Raw genomic sequence first — 21,129 nt, forward strand, 5'->3', positions numbered from 1 at the left:
GGCTTTGTACGCTCATGCTCTCAGGATCGGTATTTGCGCTGCACATTTTCATCCTTCGCAGTTGCATGCAACTTCAGCATTTTCTATATCATATGAACAGACCTTTTCTCTAGAGACCTCCATCCCAGGTCATCTAGTCATTACTGACCCACAGCTTCACTGCCTCCAGCTGTTCTTCACAAGCAGCCTGCATCATTGCCTCAGACCTTGTACAAGTAGATCATGTCAGGAACGTTTGGTTGAATCAAGTCTTACAATAAAGATGCTGAGTTCGGTGTCTCGCTTGTAGCTCGACATAAGTATAAAATGCCCATCATCTCTATCTCCATCCTTGCAAACCTCAGAAAATTGAAGAGCTGGCAGAGTTAATTTCTCAAGAGTAGTATCAGCACCCCAGAACCCCACTGTTACACAAAACCCCACTGTTACCCAAGAAAGAGGTACAGCAAAGACATGAGAAGAGGCCCTGGGTGCTTCATGGGCCATGCCACTCCTGCTGACCCAGAAGTGCTGTTGGTAGCCATGTCTGTGTCACAGCGCTAAATCAGTGACCCTGCTGCTCAGTGAATCACTGGGGCCATGCCTGGGGCTGGAGGTTGAGCTGTGGGTGATTTCTGGGTAACAACGTGTTGGGAATCTGTAAGTGTTTGCGGGCATGAGGAAGTGATACCATGTCTGAGGCCAAATTCTTGTCAGAAGCATGCAGCAGATCTGAGTCATGGTTCTTCCTCTCCTTCCCCACCTGGAGCTCTCTCTGATCCATTTTCTTTCTCTTTCCCTCTTGCTTTGGTTCTTTGTTCCAAGGTTTTCCTTTGAGAGGTGAATCCGTTCAACCTCTCCCATCACTTCACCTTGCTTTCCATCATACTTCTGTTAGCCCGTTGCTCAGGGTGATGAGATGAATTCATCCATTCCACCATATCTCTTGCTGCTTTGCTCTCCACCTCTGCTGCCTTGAAGCACACCTGCAAGTAGATGCTTGCCTTCAAAGGATTTCCCTTCTTCAGCTTACTGGGGAAGGCAGCATGGGAATGCTTCCTTCCAAAATCAATTTGCTCTGGGATTTCAATGCAAAACTATCCATTTGCATATGGATGCATGAGGAGGGCAGAACTTTCTGGGAAGAGCAACTTTAGGTCAGATGGTTGCATGATAGTAATTTGGAATTGCATGAACGTGGGTCCTTGTTGGAAGTGGGGTGACACTCAGAGCCCTGCAGGCATGCTCATACTGCACATAACTTTGCAGTACTTGGATAAAATCTGTTTTCTTTGCTGATGGGAACATAAGGACCTCTGAAACTGTTATTGGAAAGCAAGTGTGCTGATAACATCATCAGTTACAGCCCAGATGCAGAATTGTTGCAGTTGATGATGGAGTCTGAAGCAGAGGTCTGGTTTGCAGAACTAGAGGTTTCACAGCTCGTTTTGCAGATGTCTAGAAGAAGTTGGGGCCCTGATTCATTAGGATCCTCCTTCCTGGTGGCCAGTTTTGCAACCACAGTTAATTGCAGAATGGAGAAGCTGGAGCTCTTGCTACCGGTCTGCACTTGCGAAAATATAAGCTGAGCTGAAGCTCTTTTAGAAATCAGCTTTCCAAGGTTAATTTTAGTGTTCAGTAAACTCAAGGGGATTATCTATGGGGCTGTCTTCATTTTGGCTGTGGTAGATGTCTCCAGCATGATCTAATGCTTGAAGTTTTCAAGTAGGCTGGAAGTGGTTTAACTTCTTTTTTAATTATTATTATGAGAATTTTAATAAGGGTCTTTATCTGGTTAAAATGTGCCCCTCTTCCCCTTGAAAATCCATACTTGTGTTCCACGAGCTGGGAAAACTTTTTGCAAAAGAGTGAGCTTTCAGAATTTCCCCCTATTCAGTAATTATGCTGTTTGTCTGCTTTTTGTGCATCTCTCTCATTGCAAGCAAAGCTGTTCCTCTGAGTTACAGAACTGCAGGGAAATGTTTTTTTTTTATTATTATTATATTATTTTAAAGCAATTCCATGATGTTTTTTTTTTCCTGTTCGCTCAGTTGATGGAAACAGCAGCCTTGGAAATTTGGTTTGTAATTTGGTTTGATTTCACTTTTCTGGATGAGATAGCAACGTGCCTCTTTAATGAGGTGTCTGTACCTCCACTCTGTAGCAGTGCTCTCCTATGAGGTTTGTTTCTGTGGCCTCAGAGAGGCTGTTTAAAGCAGTTAAGCTGCTTCTTCATTGTTTCTTACCAGGAAGGAAATGCAAAAGGTGCAGTCCAGCAGTTCTCCCATCGGGAAGGACAAAGAGCTGCAAGCTGTCCCCTTGTCCCTGCCCTTTCCCTTCCATGGGTGACCCAGAGTTGGGTCAGTGCTGACAATTCCCCACCCTGTGCACACATTGTCCTCTCCCACAGTCACTGTTTGCTTTCAGCTTTGTAGCACGTCTGGTTTGCTTGATGTTTCTTAAAATTTCTGGAAAAACCATGTGGAGCAGCAGACTATATCCACATCTTTGTGCAGAGGTCAGAAGGGACAGGGAGCTCAGCGTTCATGTCAGAAATGTTGGCTGGAGATCCCCGTTTGACAGTCTGCTCCACGCCCAGCTCCCAGACACCAGACTTCTCCATGTCCTTAGCCATAGCCCTTAATAAATTAGCTCACAGTTCCTTAAATCAGCGCATGACAGACACTGGGGTTATTGAACGTGCTAATGTATTGAATGTGTTACCCCTCAGCCCTTAAAGGCAGGGTTATTGCTGCTCAGTTTATTATTATTACTGCTGTACAGACTCAGCGCTCTGCTAAGCTTCTCTGGAAACTCCAGAGCAGGTCCAACTGGCAGAAATCTCTGCAGGAATTAACTCAGCTACAGCAGGGCAGAGTGATGGCTGCATTGCCAAATATCCCCTCAATGACACTGGGAACAGAGAAGGACCCACTGGCCCAAGCAGGAGGAGGAGCACTGTGAAAAAAAAATAGAAAAAATGAAGGCTGAAAGTCAAGTTCAAGTGAAATATTAGGCAGCTATTAAGCGTAGCACAAGCTTCCATGGGAAATGTGCTAATTCTCTTGATTTTGAACCCTAGCCTGGGTACTCTTCTGGAAGATCAGTTAGCACAGGCTGACAGCATGCTCCAGGAGATGGCTGATGTTTTATAGCCTGTATCCAGGCTGGTTGCTTGATTCTCTCCTTTAATCTTTTAAGTCAATATAAAAGGCAATAACACCATTTAAAACAAATTTGGATGCCCTTCCCAAGAAATGATCCAAATTAAAGCTTTCCTTCTGTGAGATCCTCAATGGGGGACATCATCTCCATACAGAGACCTGTGCACTATTTAAGTCACACATCAACCCTATTTCAAGGGTTTATCTGGGATGAAGAGCTTATCCTCTGGGTGTGAACGTGTCTCACAGCAAAATGGGAGTAGCTGTTGCTCTCCTTCCATACTATTTTAAAGGAAGAATCTCAAATCTTGAGAAGTAGTGAGTATCAGTGTCACGATGTCGCCTTGGATGCCGAGGCCATGCCATTGGGTATTTGTTGGGATTCATTGTTGTTAAATTGTTCACATTTAATAGAAGAAGCAGAAAACACGGTGTGTGTTCGATGTGGACAAGTTAATTTTTCCAAGAAAATGTTTCCATCCCCTGATTTTTATTTTAACTCCACCACCTTTAAAAATATTCTAATGGACGTTCTGAAGAATTAATTTCCCTCTTTTAATTTAAATGGAAAATCACTTCTAGTCCCTCTTAAGCTGCTTTTGGAACAGTGCAGTTTTAGCTTTCTCAAAACAACACAAGCGTTTAAGCTGCTTTAAGTCCAGAATAAGACCTCACAACAGCAGAAGAGCTCAAGCAGCCAGCAGCACATAGTTGTACGCAGGCGTAAGAGAGAGCCCATCCCTGTGCTGCTCCACTGCAGCAGTGCTTGGGGTGGGGGAGGCACAGTTTGCACAGTTTCCTGAATTTATTTCAGCGTAATTAGCCGATTTTAATTCTGGGAGCTCCTCCTGAACCTCAGTAAGGATCACTCACTTGCTTAGGATTGGGTTTGACTGTTTTGCAGCCTAAACCCAGCTCCTCTGCCTGTGAGTTTCCCTCTTGTTCCTTCAGATGTGTTTTCAACTGTTTCCAAGGATGCAATATTATTATTATTATTTTGTTTTAAGTTAGGAACCAGCACTCAGCAAGGCAACAAGTAGCTGAGTCCTTCCTTCTAGGATCCATGTCCAACTCTTACTTGGGCAAAAGTGTTGATTTTACTGGAAATGTGCTGAATGACATTTAATTAAAGGCTCCTAAAACACAAACTGCTGGAAGAACCCTGATAAGATAAACATTATCCTCTTCCAAATTGCTCCCAAGATGATGACTTTGCTTTTCACTTTAAAGCAGCTTTCAGCTTTTAGCTTCCGTGAAATGATGCAAACAGAGCTCAGATGGAAGTCCACCCCCTGAGCCTCCCTTCCCATAAAGGCAGGAGGCTTTCCCATCTTCGTGGCACTCTGTGTACGTGCAGGGAAATGCCCCCACCCTGGGGGTTGCTACAGACAGCTCTGCACCCTCACATTCCCCATTGGCATGTGGGCATTGCCTGTAGTAACCCAGCAGGGATGGAAAGAGAAGGGAAGCAGAGGAGAAAGAAGTAGAAAGGGAAGAGAAAGGAACGCTTGCAATGAGCTGCTCCTAGGGATTTGGCACATGTTCACTTCCATGGGGATTTTTAGTGTTGGTTTTTTTTCTTGTTTTAGTGCAGTTTTGCTCAAAACATTACGTCCCACTGAATAACTCATGCTTTGCTCTGACAAATCCAGATGTGTGCATCACAGTGGGTTTATGAGCTAGCCTGAAGGTGTGCTTGGTGGTCCTCCCCAAGTCATGCTTCCCACCATTCCTGGGGTACCGTAGCTTAGCCAGCTCCCACCAAGCTCCTGCTGGGGTTTATTTGCTGTGTGTGCCAACCAGTCAGATACTTTGCTGTGGTACTGAGCAAAAATGGGTCTTTTTGGCATCAAGATGCAATGCGCTGTGATGGACAGACAGCAGGCTGAGTCAGTTTGTCTTTTTGGTAGCTAGGTCCAAAATTAAATTCCAGCTCCATGAGGTCAAAATTTTGAACTCATTGGATACTTCTTGGCATAACAGCTTTTCATTTACAAAAAATGGCCATTCACTGGAACCAGAGGTGTCCATGAGAACACATTTCTGTCCCACTTAGTTTATTTGGGCCCACAACAAAAGTCCTGGTCCAAGGCAGAGAGAAAGAAGAAGAAAGAGAGCTCTGAGCCAAGGTGGCCTCATCCTCACACCTGAGTGTCACACTGTGGGGCTAAGAGTACATTGGCATAAAGTTTTAAAATAATAAATTCTTCTTATTGGAGCTAAATTACTAAACACCCTTTTGGAGCAAGCATCATATCCTTACCCTAGATGGGTGCCAGATAAACGACGATATAGAGTCAGTCTTTGTTTCTCTTTCTTGGTCTTTCCTGTTGGAGACATTCCATTTTGTATAAAAAGGGCTAAATAAATAATTAGTAAGTTGCTAGCTGGATGATTGTGGCACTCCTCTGAGCTTTGAGGGCATCACAGGTTTGGCTTATTTATTTATACTCACCGGCACAGGAAGGCTGGTGGGACCTTCTCTATGTCCCACCCAGCTCTGGGACCAGGTTATTCTGCAATGCAGGAGACAACTTCAGTCCTCTACTGAAGGCTGTAATAAACATGAGAAGTCTCTCTTTTTTTTTTTTTTTTTGGGGGGGGAGTGGGAAGGGAGGGAGGGGCAGAAAGACAAGCCCATTGTTCAGCTCCTTGGAGGGCCAATGCTACGTAGCATCACCACAGAGAATTCAGAACTCTCCACCAGCTCCTGGGCTTTGCTGGGAAATTAAACAGCCCTAGGGGATTTCTCCTCATCAGCAGCTCCATCCATGGAGAGATGAGGCAAAGAAAAGGGAGAAATGGGACATTTTCACTTTATTTCTCCTACCTTTCATTTTTTTCTTCCCTTTCCACCTATTTTCATTTTCCCCTTCAACAGAGGTTCAGCGCTTCCCTGGTGGATAAGTAGGGTTAATAACTGTCTAATTAACCTGCCTGCAGTTTGGGAGTTAGGGATTAGAGAGTTTTTTTCCCAGCTGTGTGCCTGTGGGTTATCCCAGCTCAGGGCAGCAGGGAGCATCCCACATCCCATAACCCCCTTACAGGGGTTGCTTTCCCCACCCCCAGCCCCAGGCAGCCTCATTAGCATCCAGCAGGCTGCTCATGATGCCCAAAGCTGGTGTGCAGGATTTAGGAGTACCAGTGGCTTCTACTCTGGGAACTGAGAGCTTTTCCCTTCTGCTGCTTTGCTGCGTGGCAGCCCACCAGAGCCATCCTGTGCAGTTGTGGGGATGTGCATCTGCATTGCTTCACTCCAGGCAGCTTCACATGCATGTAGCCTTAAGTAATTACTAGCATGGATCAAATTGCCCAGAAGCTTCCCTCCACCCCCCCCCCCCCCCCCCCCCAGGACTCACTCCCCAGCCCAACAAACTGCTCCTCAGGGTGGAAATGGCATTTCCCAGCTGACTCTGCTAATTACTTTTATCTACAGTTGTATCCAGCTGTTCGGGCAGAGGCAGTCAAGGCTCATTCCAGCTTGGGCTGCTTTTTGTCCCCATTGCTGGCATCTGGAGTGCTCACTTTGGTAACACTTGTCCCAAAGCTGGGGCAAGGTGGGAAGTGTTACCCACTGCACTGCACTGGGGAGCATCTTTCTCTTCCCTGCTTTCCTACAATTGTTCTCTGTTGCACCATGACTTCCCCCCTGAAACCAAATGTGTACCCCTGGTGGCTCATCAGGTGTTCAGCCTGCAACCTGGGATACCTGCACTGGACAGTGGCCTGAGTGTAACCTGAGAATCTCCTCTTTAGAGTAAAATCATTAATGTGCTACTGATGAGATTGCAAAATAAATAAAAAATCAATAATTTTAAAATTCCATATTGACCAAAATGTGTTTTCTGCTTACTTTCAGGGAATCTGACTAAGCATATGAAGTCAAAAGCCCACAGCAAAAAATGTCAGGAGATGGGCGTGTTGGTATCTTCACTGGTGGATCTGGAAGCCGAAGAAGGTAAAATCCTTTACAATCCCATATATATAACTTTTGCCTCTGAGATAAGGCAGTTTCCATTCAAGTAGAAGATGTGGGGTGGTTTTGCTCCTTCCAGCAATGTATGGGGCTGTGACCTCTCCCTGTGCTGCTGCAAGCGTGGCATTGTGGCTGAAGGTTAAGAGACCCATCCTGGTCCCCTCATTAGGATCTGGAGCTGCAGTGCTGAGCATGAGCAGATGCTCAGAGGCTTGTGCTGCTGCCCTGATGGTTCTGCCAAGGATGTGCCACCCTGCCACGTGGAAAGGAGCTCCAGGGTAGGATGCTTCTGTCAAGATTGTATTAGAGTAATAGGAGCATAGAGTCATTGAGGATGGAAAAGACCACTAAGATCATCTAGTCCAACCCATTACTACCATGCTCACTAAACCCTGTTCCCAAGTGCCACATATTCGAGGGACCTGTCCATCTGACTGGCTGTCTGATCCTAGGACACTCCAAATGACCAATGCAGACCCAGGGAACTCTGACTGACTGGAGCAAACCTGGGCAGTGTCTTGAGACAGGAGCAGGACAGTCCAGCTCCTCTGCCCCACTACTGAGGCATCATTAAATCAGGATGGGGACAGCTGCTTCCCTCATCCCCAGGTCATTGCTACGTGTAGGATGAAGGTGAGCCACCCTAAAATGACCTGGATGTCTCTCAGCAGAGGAAGAGCCAACAGAACCAAAATAACATGACGCTTTGACATTTAGTGGCATTATTCTGAATGCTTTACAAGATACATTCACCCTGACTCACCTGCTCATTTCTTTCATCTGCTTATGAGCGAACACAAAGTCTGTCCAAGTTTCTATAACCCAGAAGTCTGTCTATGCTGTGAGAAACGCACATGTTTCTCTCATTTAGTAATTTCTGCCCAGGTTTATAGTGGGATGTGCAGCCGAATTCCCCTGAAGTCATCCCAAAAAGCAGCCCTGCGAGTAGACAGGCCAACTCTGGGCACGAGCGAGGTGACCATGAGCACTTCCACCTCCTTCAGAGACACTGAGGGAAAGGTGAGGAAGGTCTCCAGAAGGATATGGGGAAGTCTCATGTGTCTGTTTGAGACAGAAAAAACAACCCCAATTATTGGAGGCTGTGGTCTGATGGCTGTGAAGGGTCGGGTTATTTCCCATTCTTTCTTTCCCATTTCACCCCAAACTATTCCAGTTCCCCAGACCCCGGGATCTTCTCTTCTGCAGCCCAACAATGGGTTAATGTGGGCTCCATAAGGCACGCAGCACCACGGTTATTTTTATAAAGTGAGCATCAGCTGAGCGAGTTCTGTAGACGGTGCTGGGAGCCAGGGAATGTTAACTCGGCAGGAACAACAAACAGTGCTTATCACCCCGCTCCCCTGCTGAGGTTGAGTCCATCCAAGGCTTCATTGGGAAAGGGACTGGTTCCTGGGATGTGGCACTGTCACATGCTTCCTGCTTTGTAGGTAATTAAAAGTGAGGTCCTGCAGTGGGAACAGCGTAGCCCATGTGTTTTGTCCCTGGGTTGGTTAAGCAAGCAGTCTGGGGGCCATTTGCATGCAGTCATCCCAAAGTAAGCTGCAGATCTGCAGACAAGCCTAGTTCAGGCTATCTATGCACCTCCCCAAAACTATCAAAGCATTGCCACCAGGGTGTCACGCTCAGCTCACCCCAGGAATGTGGGGCTGGCACAACACAGGTTCACAAGCCCATCCCCCCATGGTCTTCGTGGGCAGCAGCACTGCACCCTCAGGTCTGTTTCAGGCTGGATGCACTACTGAGTGGCCAGGGGACAAGGACATAGGAGAAATGAAGCACCCTACCACACTTCCACTGCCATTTCCAGAGTCTCCCTGGAAGACAGTGCTTTTTCCATCCTCTGTATCTCCTTTGCCCGGCAGTTAACCTCCTTAAAGCCATCTCACTCACCCAGCCAACAGCATGCTGCTGTGCTTCAAGAGGTGGTTGTCCTCTTCTCGAAATTTCTGGGCTGTTGGCTTTGGCCCAACTCTTTGGAGAAACCTTCTGGCTGGGCTGAGACACACTGTGCTTAGCTGTGGCCTTTCTGCAGGAAGACAGGGCCAAAAGGGAACCTGGCTGGGGATTCTGCAGGAGCTGCCCTAAAGGAGAGCTTTTTGTTTACCAGGACCCCCAGGTCCTTCTCTGCAGGGTTGCTCTCAGTGAATTCCTCTCCTATTTCTTTTCCCAGTTCATAGAATGGCTTGAGTTGGAAGGGATCTCAAAGCTCATTAAGTTCCAATCCCTTTCCAAATTCTCCCATTCTTCTCGACGTTCTTTTCCCACTTCTCCCAGTTCTTCTCCCATCCAGGCAGGGAAAGAGAAAAGAGGGTCCTGAAGCGTAGGAAAAATGGAAAAAGTCTCTTACATTGAGGGTGCTGAGGCACTGGAACAGGTTACCAAGAGACGTGAAGGTTGCCCCATTCCTAGAGGCTGGATCAGGCCCTGGGCAACCTGATGAAACCGTGCATACCCTTGTTCCTTGCAGGGGAGTTGGATTAAATGATCCTTAAAGGTCCCTTCCAACTCTAAGGATTCCATGATTCTAAGTGTTGATTGCGTGAGCCTGAAAAACAGCTGTTATTTTAAACCTTTCCGTTATAGTCAATTAGAACTAATTAATCAATCAATGGAATGCCACTTTTGAAAACCTGCAGGTCAGAAGTCCTATTTCTGTTCTGAGGACGGAGCTGTGAGGGCTCGCTGTGTGAGCTGGGGGGATGCTTTGTTCCTTCAGCCTGACCAGACTCACACCAGACTCACACCAGACTCACACCAGACTCCCCCAGACTCACACCAGAATAAATGGCAGCACACAGAGCAGTGCTTGTAAATAGGGTCAGAGGAGGAGGATGAGCTGCTCTCAGCCTTCAGCCTCACTCATAGAAAGGAGATGTAAAGCTGAGAGCTCAAAAGGAAGGCTGGGACAATCTGCTTGAGGATGAGTTTTTTTGGCCATCATTAAATCATTAGTCCCCAGTGACACGTGGATACCAATGAGGAGAGGTCCCGTGGAGGGATGGGAGCCCACAAGCTTTGGGACAGGGCTCCTCGCCTTGTTGCTGTTGGCTGCACAGCAGCTTGCTGGAATGCATTGCACTGTCTGGACTTCATTGCATTATGCAAGAAACCTGTGTAATTTTAGAATTACAAAAAATATACAGTCCCCGTTTCCTCCCATTGATGGAGACCATTCGTGTTTGTGTAAAGGAGACCGTCTGCCAGGAAGGAATGAAGAAAGGTGAAAGCTGAAGGCACAGTGTCAGTGAAGCGTTTCCGTTCTCTCCTCCCATCTTCTTTTTCACCTGGTTAAAGCTAACACCAAAATTTCAAATATTCGGGAGGCCCTTTGCTCATAAATGCCAAGTGAACCCTAAATAAAGCAGCCAAGAAGGTCAGAAAATCAGATTTGGTACTCTGATCGTTGGAGGTATGTGGATGGATGAGGAAAGAGCGTAGGAATGACAGAACAGTGAGTGAGGAATCACTGCGTCGCAGTGTGGTGGGTTGGAGATCTCCTTCCCATGTGGGAACCCTTGTCTGTCTCTCTTCTTCCCAAAGAGGCTCAGAACAGAGCCAGCTGCTGAGGAGTTTAATTAAAAAAGTAAAAATGTGCCACATCCCAACCCAGGAAGAGTGCTGCTGTCCCCTCTGGGGGCAGGCTGGGAGGTAACAGCCGTTCCTACATCTCCCTGGATTATTTTCAGCTTGAGCCGTATTTCACTTGATTGTTTTTCTTTCTATTTAAGGGGCAGGGGAAAGAAGGGGGTGTGACTATAAAAGGAGATCGGAGCATAATTCTCCACTGTAGCATTGGTTTGGCTTGGTGTGACTGCACCAGACTTGTGCAATACCGTGAGGGTAACGCAGATGTAATGAAACAGCACGCAGAGCCCTAAATGCCATCAGTGGGGCAGGCTTTTTTTTTCCCTCCCTCTCTGTTTTCTCCTGACGTGCCCTTGTTGTCCCCAGCTACTCAGCAAAATGTTTTTCTGCTGCAGAGATCCAGGTCTGAGCTCTCGATGGAGCCTGCGAGGATCCCGCAGCACCGTCCCTTTGGGATGCCCCAGGCTCACTGAGCTGTTCCCCTCTGTGGGAAATGCAAACAACACCCCAGCACGGAGCTAGCTTCACATTTCCCTCACTCTGTCCTTCTGACCTTGCTGTCTGTGCGACTGAGGCCAAAACAAGGAGACCACACAGGAGACAGCAGCAGGGCTGTCTGTCCATCCCTGCCCTGTAGATACTGACCCCACAAACCAGGACAGCGATAGTTCATAGCTCTGGTACTGAGCTGCATTCCCTTTCCAGGCAAGAAATATGCACAGGAGAATGAGCCTTTTTGGAATAATATTTGTTCTGAAGTCAGCTCCTTTGGGAACTTGCACATAACCCAGTGCTGGATCCTGGGCCCAGCAAACCCCGTCGTTATACAAGCATTGCACAATGCTCTTGGTGGAGAGCTGCTAAATACATGCCTTGTTCAACTGATATCTGAGGGTTGCCAAACACTCTGTGAGCATTTACCAGTAAGGCCCTGTTATTCAAAGTAAGCTGAATTAGGCGTTTATCCACTGATCTCAGGGACTTCTCCCTGTGTGGCCGTGTTCCTCCTGCAAGCCACCAGGTGTGGTCCAGCTCCACACTGAATCCCTGGAGTCTCCCCTTGGCTCATCCTGCTGATGGCAGCCCTATGTGGAAAACTTCAGTTCAGAGGAGAACAGCATCCTATGCTGAACAGAAGGTGGGGGGGGGGGGAGGGGAGAAGCGGTCAGCAGTGCTGTAATTAGTGCAGAGGTGTCAAAGCAACCTTTCCCTTGCACCAGTGGGGAGCAAACGTGCCTCAGCAGCGCAGAACCCATCGCCTTGCTGCTTGGTGTTAGCATGGTTTGAGAAAGTGGTGTTTCATGGGCCCCTCCAGAGCAGTGGGGACTTGTGAAAAGCATCTGTCAGTGCCATTTTGTTGAGCTATAGTGACATCCAGTGGCTGCTCCCAACGGACCTCTGCAGGTTGTGTTTTTGTTTATCCAGCACATCTGGCATGGGAAATGCAGGTTTTCTCTGTGCAGAGCAGAGGGTTAGCCAGCAGCTTGGTACTGACCTCTTAAAGCTTCTCCTGGCTCTTCGAGTAGAAGAGATCCCCCCTATGAGCCATGGGATACTCTATGGGATACCCTATTTTAAATTATTCACAATCAGCTTTCTTAAATATTCCACCACTTACGATCTCTTATTCCTTAAAGCACCCCAGACATGTCTGTGCTGTAGCTAGATTTGATCAAAATAAGGGAAAAACCACTGAGGTTCGTTCTTTTTTAATAAAAGCTCTGTTTTGCTAATATTTAAATGTTATATAATCTAGACAGGACAGGCCCAACATTTTGGCTGCCTGTGTTTTGGCACCCATAGGTGATTTATAGGCACCGTTGAAACAAATCAAGTAAAAAGTACATCAAAGGATAATGGTGCTGCCTATCTCCATATCTTTTAAGACCTTTCTTTGTGTTCCCAGAGGAATGGAGGCTGTGTGGTGGTGTACAGCAGTAGCAGGGGCTGATGGCAGAGCAATGTCTGGAACCAAAATTAGGGCAGAGCAGTGGTGGGATCCCGATATTGGGATTCATGGGCTCAAGGCAATGAAACCACCAGGAGGAGAGCTGGAAGAGAGGACAAGGCTGCAGTGTGAGTTCTAGGAAATAACTGGGTCTTCCTTCTTGTCCCATGAGAACTTTGAAGCAGGTGTAGCAAAAAACCACCCTCTGTTTGTGCCTTATACTTCTTGTTTTGTGTTTGTCTGCCTTGCAGGAACCAGTGAAGACCTACTCCAGGACTCTGAGGGGCGGGAGGGATCCGAGCCTATTGAGGAACACCAGTTTTCAGACCTAGAGGAATCTGATGATGATGATGACAATGAAGATGATGAGGACGAGGAAGAAGAGGAGAGCCAAGATGAGCCACCTTCAAAGCTGCCAGAAGCCAAACACCCCGCCCCACTGATGCACTCTTCAGGTGGCTCTCCAGCTTCTCAAGAGGAAGGCACGGAAACAGCATCATCCTCAGCCCAAGAAACTGCTTCCAGCAGCCAAAAAGTCAGTGAAGGCCAGCAGGGCTCCTCCTGTGGGCTGGAAACCAGGTGGTCAGCAGACAGCAGCGACATCGCCGTGTGCCACAGTGTCCTGAGTCTCCACAGACCAGTTCTGACTTCCACCGAACAATTGGCTTCTGCTGAAATAGAGTCTGTCACCAGGCCACCCATGTCCCTAGCTATGGACCTGTCAACCTCAAAAGACACCTCCCCAAGGAAAAGGTGGTCCCCGAGCCAGGACTCCAGCAGAGCTGGCGGCAGCAGCAGACCAGTGCTAGCGAGAAAACACCTGCTAACCAAAAATGAAACTTCACCCAAACGGTTTTCACCCACTGGGGAGATGTCTCCTCTGAGGTGCCTGTCCCCAGGGAGGGGACTGTCCCCGTGCCCACGTGTGTCCCCCAGGAGGGAGGCGTCCCCACTGCGGTGCATGTCACCGAGGCTCGAGCTGTCACCCACCAGGCATCTGTCCCCCAGGAGAGAACTGTCCCCCAGAGCATATCTTCCTCCAGAGGGAGAGGCCTCATCTCCCAGCAGAGAGATGCCATCGGGCAGGTATTTATCACTGAAGAAAACCTTGCCCCCAAGCTGCTCGGAGGCACCCAGGTACCCATCCCCTGGCAAGGAGGACACGCCTGGGACAAGCAGATCAGCAGCAGATGACAAAATTCAAAGCTCATATCAAGCCCAGCATGGAATCTTATCTTCTATGCCTCTACCTCACAGGTTCTTTGGCAAAAATGTACAGCTCTATGAATCCAAGCTGGTAAGTCCAAATCCCTCTTTCCCCTTAGTACATGCTGCTGGGTGATGCTAATTGAGTGTTGCGATGCAGAAGTGCTAAGAAACTGTAAATGTATACAGGGAAAAGTGAGAGTGGGCAGCAAAGGGTTTGCACCTGTTGGTCTGCCCATCTCAGATGAGGGGAAATAGATTTGTCTTCTCTTTAACTCAATGCAGCTCTTCCTGACCTAATCCATTCTTGCTTTTCCTGTGGAGACAAGTAGTAAAGATGTGTGCTTAATAAAACTTGTCATAAAGAGATCTTCTCCCTGGGAGTTTCAGACCCATTTCTTATATTTCACCAGCTAGAGAGAAACTCCACCCATGGTTCTGTTGTCAGTGTCCTGAACCAGATCTGAGCTAGTCAAGGGTCTCACACCTTGCTGCTGTGTCCTGGGCTACATATGCATGCAGCCCACTGTTTGATTAACTGCTGATGAATGTTGGTTTGGACATCACTGCTTTTATCTCACTTCTCTCTTCAGCTCATAAGGGTGCTTCCCACTGCATCCAGAATATCATTTAATCTCTCTGTTGGACATATCACATCGTATGGGTAAAGGAAAATTACCTGTTCCTCCCACTGCTGCAGGCAAATTAGATGTTGGGTCTGGTGGAGTGCTAAGAGATCTCCCATCCCTGCTGAGGTGCCTGGCTCTCCTGTAATTTGTGCTGATGACCATGAGATCCAGCCTTGGAGGACCCATCACACAGATGCTGACTCAGCTGTTCCCCCAGAAAGCCCCATTGCCCCGTTTGCCTTTCTGTTGTGTCCACAACAGTGAATCTTCTCTTGGTGCTGCCTCCCTCCTGTTTTCCTCTGTGAGTGTTTGCCTTATTTTCTCAGAGACCATCAGTTATTTCAGCCTCAGATTTTTTGCCCACTTGAATGCTATTTCCCTTGGCTTCCTTTCGAGGTGAACCTCAAGGCTGTGAAAATCCCATTCCTTCTGCTCTGAAACATCTGTTAGGAAAACTACCCACTGGTGTCCTCTGAGCTTCCTAGTGCCCAAATGAGGCAATAGCACCTATTCCTGCTTATCTACCTGTTCCCACCTTTTTGCTTACACTAGCTTGCCTTTCTGCTCATTGTCCTGCTCCTTTCAAAGCTGGGTTCATCAGATCTCACATGGACCCCTGTGCTCCAAACTAGTGTCCTTTGTGGGAATGGCATTCATCCCTTAGAAATGTAAAAACGGTCTTAGGTGGGGCATAAGGCTTTTGTCCAGATGTGTGCATTAGGTCTCACTGCAGCCATGCCTCTTCCCACAGGCTCCTGCAACATGTCATCTCTCCTCTTGGTGCCTGTTGCACCAGGGGAATTTGCTTGGGGTTTCCCAGCAACCCTGTAGCAGTTCTGCCAAAACTTTGTGTGGATAAGCGACACTGAGCAGGTGTTGGGGCTGGTAAATGCTGACCAAGTCATTGCTACCTTCTGTGGCTCTTGTTTTCTTTCTTCCTTTCTCTTTTGCTGCCTTCCTCTGCTGCCTTATCACAGAGATCCAGCTTGCAGGGTCAGGCAATTTTCCATAGCTCCACAAAGGATTCCTCCAGTGAATCCACAAATCCCATAACCCCATCTTAACAGAAAATTTATTTCTGTTTCTGTTGCTTCCTCTTCCTGGGAGTCCTGTTTAGGGGTTTAGTTATAACCTCATCACTAATTAATCCATTTCTGTTTAGCCACATATCTCTCCATGATGTACATTAGGAAAACTATGTGAAGCACCGGTTGGAGAAAAAGGAAAAGGTAAATTGGTAGGGTGCCAACCTTGATTTCTGCAGACCACACCACGAGGGTGGCGGTGGGGACCGTTGATGGGAGTGCTTTGTGCCAGAAGAGAGTTAATGCTCTCAGTGCAAAATATCCTTACAATTAGCAGCCATGAGAATATAATGCTGTTTTAAGGAAATATATTAAGAATGGATAACATTGGTTCGGGCTCTGAAGTAATCCATGTACTATGGGATGCAATGATGCAGGGAGTGGTGGCATCTTCTGATGGGGTCTGGAGGTGACTGATAATGATCCTGGGTCTGTGCCTCAACAGGCTGAGTGCCTGCGTGTAACCAGAAGGCAAACACTGTGGGTTGTCTTGTTCCTTACCTTAAGGGTTTGGGAGCCTAAACCATCTTGAATTGATTGATCTCTCTCCAAATTAGAATAAAATGTGCACAGAGGCAATCCTTATAATGAGTGTTAATGATGCTGATGCTGTACCTCATGCGTTGCTCTGATTCGGCCGTTTCTTTTTCCCCATCTGGTGCAGAAGATAGAACCCAGGAGCCCACCACGCTCACCCGGCACCATGCAGTCCATCTGCTTCAGACCCTTGCAGGCACCTCACGAACTTCACGCCCACAGCCGAGGAGAAGAGAATGTCTTCAGCCACCTCCCACTGCACTCGCAGCAGCTTGCAAGGACCCCGTACCCCATGATTCCTATTGGGGGCATCCAGATGGTCCAGGCCAGGCCAAGCACCCACCCCAGCCTGGTGCCCAGCTCTGTGGTGTCCCTGCCAGGGGGACACTTTGCACCTGGAGGCAGTGGCTTTGAGGAGCCATGGGTGCCACGGGAGCCTTCATCTGCATCTGTCTCCCCAGTGGCAAAGGTTTCCAAATACACGCTGTCCCCAGAGCCTACAAGCAGTGAGTGCTTGGAGGAGAAAATGAGGACTAGTGAGCTTGAGCAAAAGCCAGACCCGGAGGAATACAGGGTAAAAGTGTTTGCTGAGCCCAGCCCTGCAGAGCAACCAGGCCGCTCGGCATCCCCAGCCAACCCCAGCAGCACCCGCCAGCCCTCTCCAAAGCCTTCGACGAGCGGGGACGACCCCTTGACTAACCCGGGCAAGAAGCAATGTGGCAGCTCGAGCAGCCCTTTGGAATCACCACACTGCACTTTCACCTCTGAGCTCCCCTCCCCAGCGCCGCCCCGCAGCCCGCAGCCCTCCAGAGAACCCCGTGGAGCCCCCAGGAGCCCCTGCACAGAGCCCACAGGCGTAGGTCACGCTCAGACAGAGGCGGACGACAGCACGGGCAGTGCTTAAGCCCCCGCCATCTGTTCCACCTTTAGGCTTCCTATGTAAAATCAACAGACATTTTCAACACTATTTCCTTTAGTATAATCATCGCTATACAAAGCACTCTAGTGAATGACCAAACCCATGGAAGTTTCCTGGTTTTCTTTGTCCCGGTCTGGTATTATCTCCACATGTATGCAGTTACTTGTGCCTTTTTCTATACCTTTTGTTGCTTGAAATGTACAAAAATGTTTGAGGCTGTGAATATTTTTTTAGAGTTTTTTGGAAAGGGGTTTGTTAGACCTTTTTTGCCATTGAGGTGTGCGTTCTTGTGGGCCTGAGAGATGCAGAAAGGAAAGGGTTAAGCATTTTAAGAGGAAGAAGATGCACTGAAAACAAAAACAAAAAGAAAAGAAAAACTTTTTTTTATATATATTGATTCAGTGATTAAAAAGAAAACCAAACCCTCGCTCCTGTGTACAGAAGTTTATGATTCGTATTTATTACATGCTTTATTTAATTCTCAAAAAGTGCTTGTTTTTTTTTTTTTTCTTTTTTTTTCTCGCATCCCTCTGATTGCCTACGGTTGTGCTTTAAACACTTGAGACTGCTTTACATTTAAGAAATGTGTTTACCCTGAACTTGTAAATGAAGCTAGCACTTCCTCGAGGAGGGGGAGGCTGTTTGCAGCCAGTGAAATTGTCGCTTCGAGAGAAAAGCTCACCGTGAACATCTCTCCCTCCTGCAGAACATCAAAGCACTCGTGTGAGTGTCCCACAAAGGGACACACACACACACACACACACACAAATTCTTCAAAGATTTACCTGCAAGAAGGTAGGAATGTATTGAATGTAGCCCCGTGCTGGGCTTCATCCCTCCATCCCCATCGCTGTGCCGTAGCCCTCTCCATGGTCCTGCAGCCCCCGTACCCCTGGCTCTAAGGGAGGTTCTCACCCCGCAGCCATTTCTCCCCCCTGGATTTTAGGTGGTGGATGAGCTGCTCCATCCCATCCCAGGGGTTTGCTTCTTGAGCTTTAGGGATGCTGGAGGAGTCTGTGCTCTGCTTGGTGACTCTGTGCTCTGTTTTCTTTGTATTTATTTGTTTAAGCAGAACATCACCGTGTTGCCCTCATTGAGCAAATGGGCCCTTTTGGAGTATTCTGGAAGGAAAAGCTACAGCGCTGAGTGCTTTGCAGTCAGCACGTTCTGCATGCTCGGTGACTTTTCCGAGAGCAGACTTTCCCCTCTGAGCTCCCTGAGCAGAGCAGTGGCCCCGCTGCCCTCAGATACCAAATACAGAGACTGACGGAGTCGCTCCATCCGTGCGCTTTGAACCACGGCCATTGGTATGTGGCTGCCCCAGTGGACAGCAGAGGGTTTGCAGAAGGTTTTCTGATCTATGAAATCTGTACAGACCCTTTTATTTTTATTTTTAACAGCAGCAACAAAAAAAAAAAAAAAGAAAAAAAAAGAAAAAAGAAAAAGAGAGAGAGAGAGAGAGTTGATATAAATATTTAACCAGTGGATCAGTTCTATCTTCTTTCAGAGCTGTTCCAGTTTATCGGGTATGTAATACACTTAAAAAAAAAAAAAGAAAAAAAAAGGAAAAAAAAAAAAAGAAAACCATGAATGAGAACATATTTCCTTGCCAGACTTGATGAGCTATGAACTGTTCCCGTTTCACGGGCCAATACTATAGATTTTTTAACAATCTGTGACTTTTTTTTTAATTATTTTTATTTTTTGCTTTTCTTGTGAATGGAGTTAAGTACAAAAGAAGATATCATGGAAATAGCATTAAGGCTGTGACACTGACCAAAACTATGTCCAGAACCCATTTCTACCTTAATCAGCACTTTTAATGAGTTCCCCTTTCTCCCATCTCCCCGGCCCCAAACCTGATTCTGCTCCCACATTCAGTCAAGTCCCATGGCAGAAGCCAAGGCTGAAAAACCAGTTCAGCCCAGTGCATCTGCTTAATGGAACCTTAGGCACCAGCTTTGATCCCTCCCACCCATTTTTACAGTACTGAAGTGTGATGTCTCTGCTGTGAGCATCCCCAGCCCTAACCCTAACCCTAACCCTTACCCTAACCCTATCCCATATCCAGCACTGGATTCAGATTTCCTGGCTTTTGCCACCTTTTTCTGCCTTGTCACACTCTTAACATAGTTCCAAGGTAGCTTTTTGTATTTAATTTTTTTTTAAATAAATACATATATATATATATATATATATTTATAGCAACTGTACATAAAGGAAAACAATGCAGAGTTGTGCACTCAGCATCCTGGTTTAATTTGGTGCATTTGACATGAGCTTTGGGCTAGATCAAATTTGCTCAGCTTTCTGTAATTGTATTTTAATCCTTGACCTGTTGGCACTTGGCACAGGTGTGGGTTTTTTCTTCCTTCTGCCATTCTGAACAGAAGAGAAAGAAAAGCAAAACAAAACCTAACAAAACCTAGAAGCCCCTCAGCCCATTGTTGTTGCTGTTTTGTTTGTTTTTTGTTTTGTTGGCGTGGCTTTTTCTTATGATGATGACCTTTTAGAAGCTTTTCCTGAAGCTCCAGATGAGCTCTGCATCCTACCCGCCTTCAGCCAAAAACTGGGGCACTGAGGTGCAGGGGGTGTGCAGCAGCGATGCTGCGTGGTTTGTGCCCTGCAGCCACAGAGCAGGTGCATGCAGGGACAGCCAAAAACTCAGGGGCAAGGTGAACAATCTCAGCCTGGTCCTGCTGCCCAGCGGGCACGGTGGGGAGGCTCTGGCTGGGGTGACATGGTGCTTCACGCGATGCCCAACGGGCGCAATATGGCCTACTCTAGGCAAAAAGAATCACAAAAATAAATACATAAATAAATAAAGGATATTTAAAGGGCTACTAATCCCGCCAACAGCTCAGAGCTCTGCGGGAAGGGCACCAGCATCTCCGCCTGCAGGCAGGGCAGCATCCCAGAGCTGCCCCATCCCAATGGGAGAACTCTGAGTGCTCCGCATGCCCCCAGTGCCTCACACCCAGCTAAGAGCATGTGTGTTGGCACCGCACTGCACCTTACTGCAGGTCTGGAGCCCCCTGTTCCTGCTATTTCCTACCCAGAACACCCGCTGTCCCTTCTGGCTATTTCCTATTGCTGGCTTCTCGCTGGGTGAAAGCTTTTTGCAAACCACAGTTCTTCTTCTCACTCTGGGTGTCCACTCTGTCTGCAAAGTGACAGTGAGAAATTCAGATTTGCTTTCCAGTGGGTGAGATGGTTTCTGTGCAGGCACGTTGCAGAGGCAGGGAGTGGCACTATTTCTAAGAGAATGTATTAGTCACGCAAGTAGGTAAATGAAAAACCAAAGCTCATCTCTTGCTTTTCGTCAGCAGGTGGAAATCAGCCCTCCTGCTTTCCATCTGACAGAGCTTCTTAGTGCACAGCCAGGTGTCCCCATGCCTGTGAGTGTGGTGCTTAATGGCAAACCCAGTTTTCTGTTTTCTCAAAACCCAGTTTGCCATTAAGCACCACACTCACAGGCATGGGGACACATCCAAAAAATCATTTTGCAAGGAGATCTTGTCCCGTAGTCTTAAATAACTCCTTGAGACCGTCTCGTTGAGTATCCAGAGTCAACAAAGCACTCGTACGTGGACTTGTGCTGCAGCACTCCACAAATTCCCATAACGTCCTTTTGCTTAGAGCTCAGCACGAGTTCCACTGTTTTTGTCAAGGTCACAGTGATTTTCAGGACACGGGGCCCCCCGAATGGCCCCATCCTTGGAGGCAGCTCTCTGCCAACTCTGATTACTCACAAGTTGTTGGCTGGGCACCCAGGGACTCCAGCAGGAAACCCTTCCAGTCGTGATGGAGTGGCCATGACTTCATGGTGCGTGGCTGTGAAACACATTTCAACACTTGCCACTAAGGGTGTCTGGGAGGTCTCTCTCACTGCTGGTGGTGACAAACACACCTGCTGTCCATATTTCTGTACTCACTGAGCTCCGTGGATTGGGTTTCCCTGAAGCCAGCACTCACTTCTACCTGTTTTTTCTTTCCAACCCCCAGAAACAGCACCTGAAGAAGCAATATACTTGGTGATGTGGAAATCATTAGTTATTCCATGCAAAATCCTAAAGAATT

General features: G+C 47.5%; 1 protein-coding gene across 10 annotated transcripts in view; it reads left to right on the forward strand.

Annotated features, from left to right (window-relative positions):
• Positions 1-18,633, forward strand: part of HIVEP3 (HIVEP zinc finger 3) — a 213,788-nt gene extending 195,155 nt beyond the window's left edge. For all 10 annotated transcript variants that reach the window (XM_065744398.1, XM_065744399.1, XM_065744404.1 and 7 more), the window contains 3 exons: positions 7,003-7,101; positions 12,925-13,970; positions 16,258-18,633. In XM_065744398.1, coding sequence (XP_065600470.1) covers positions 7,003-7,101; positions 12,925-13,970; positions 16,258-17,034 — 1,922 coding nt within the window. In that variant the 3' untranslated portion in view covers positions 17,035-18,633. The remainder of the gene's footprint in view (positions 1-7,002; positions 7,102-12,924; positions 13,971-16,257) is intronic.
• Positions 18,634-21,129: the final 2,496 nt, after the last annotated feature.

This window comes from Cyrtonyx montezumae, unplaced genomic scaffold (assembly GCF_038088225.1).
Source record: "Cyrtonyx montezumae isolate F1298 unplaced genomic scaffold, pur_monq_1.0 scaffold_31, whole genome shotgun sequence".
NCBI lineage: Eukaryota > Metazoa > Chordata > Aves > Galliformes > Odontophoridae > Cyrtonyx > Cyrtonyx montezumae.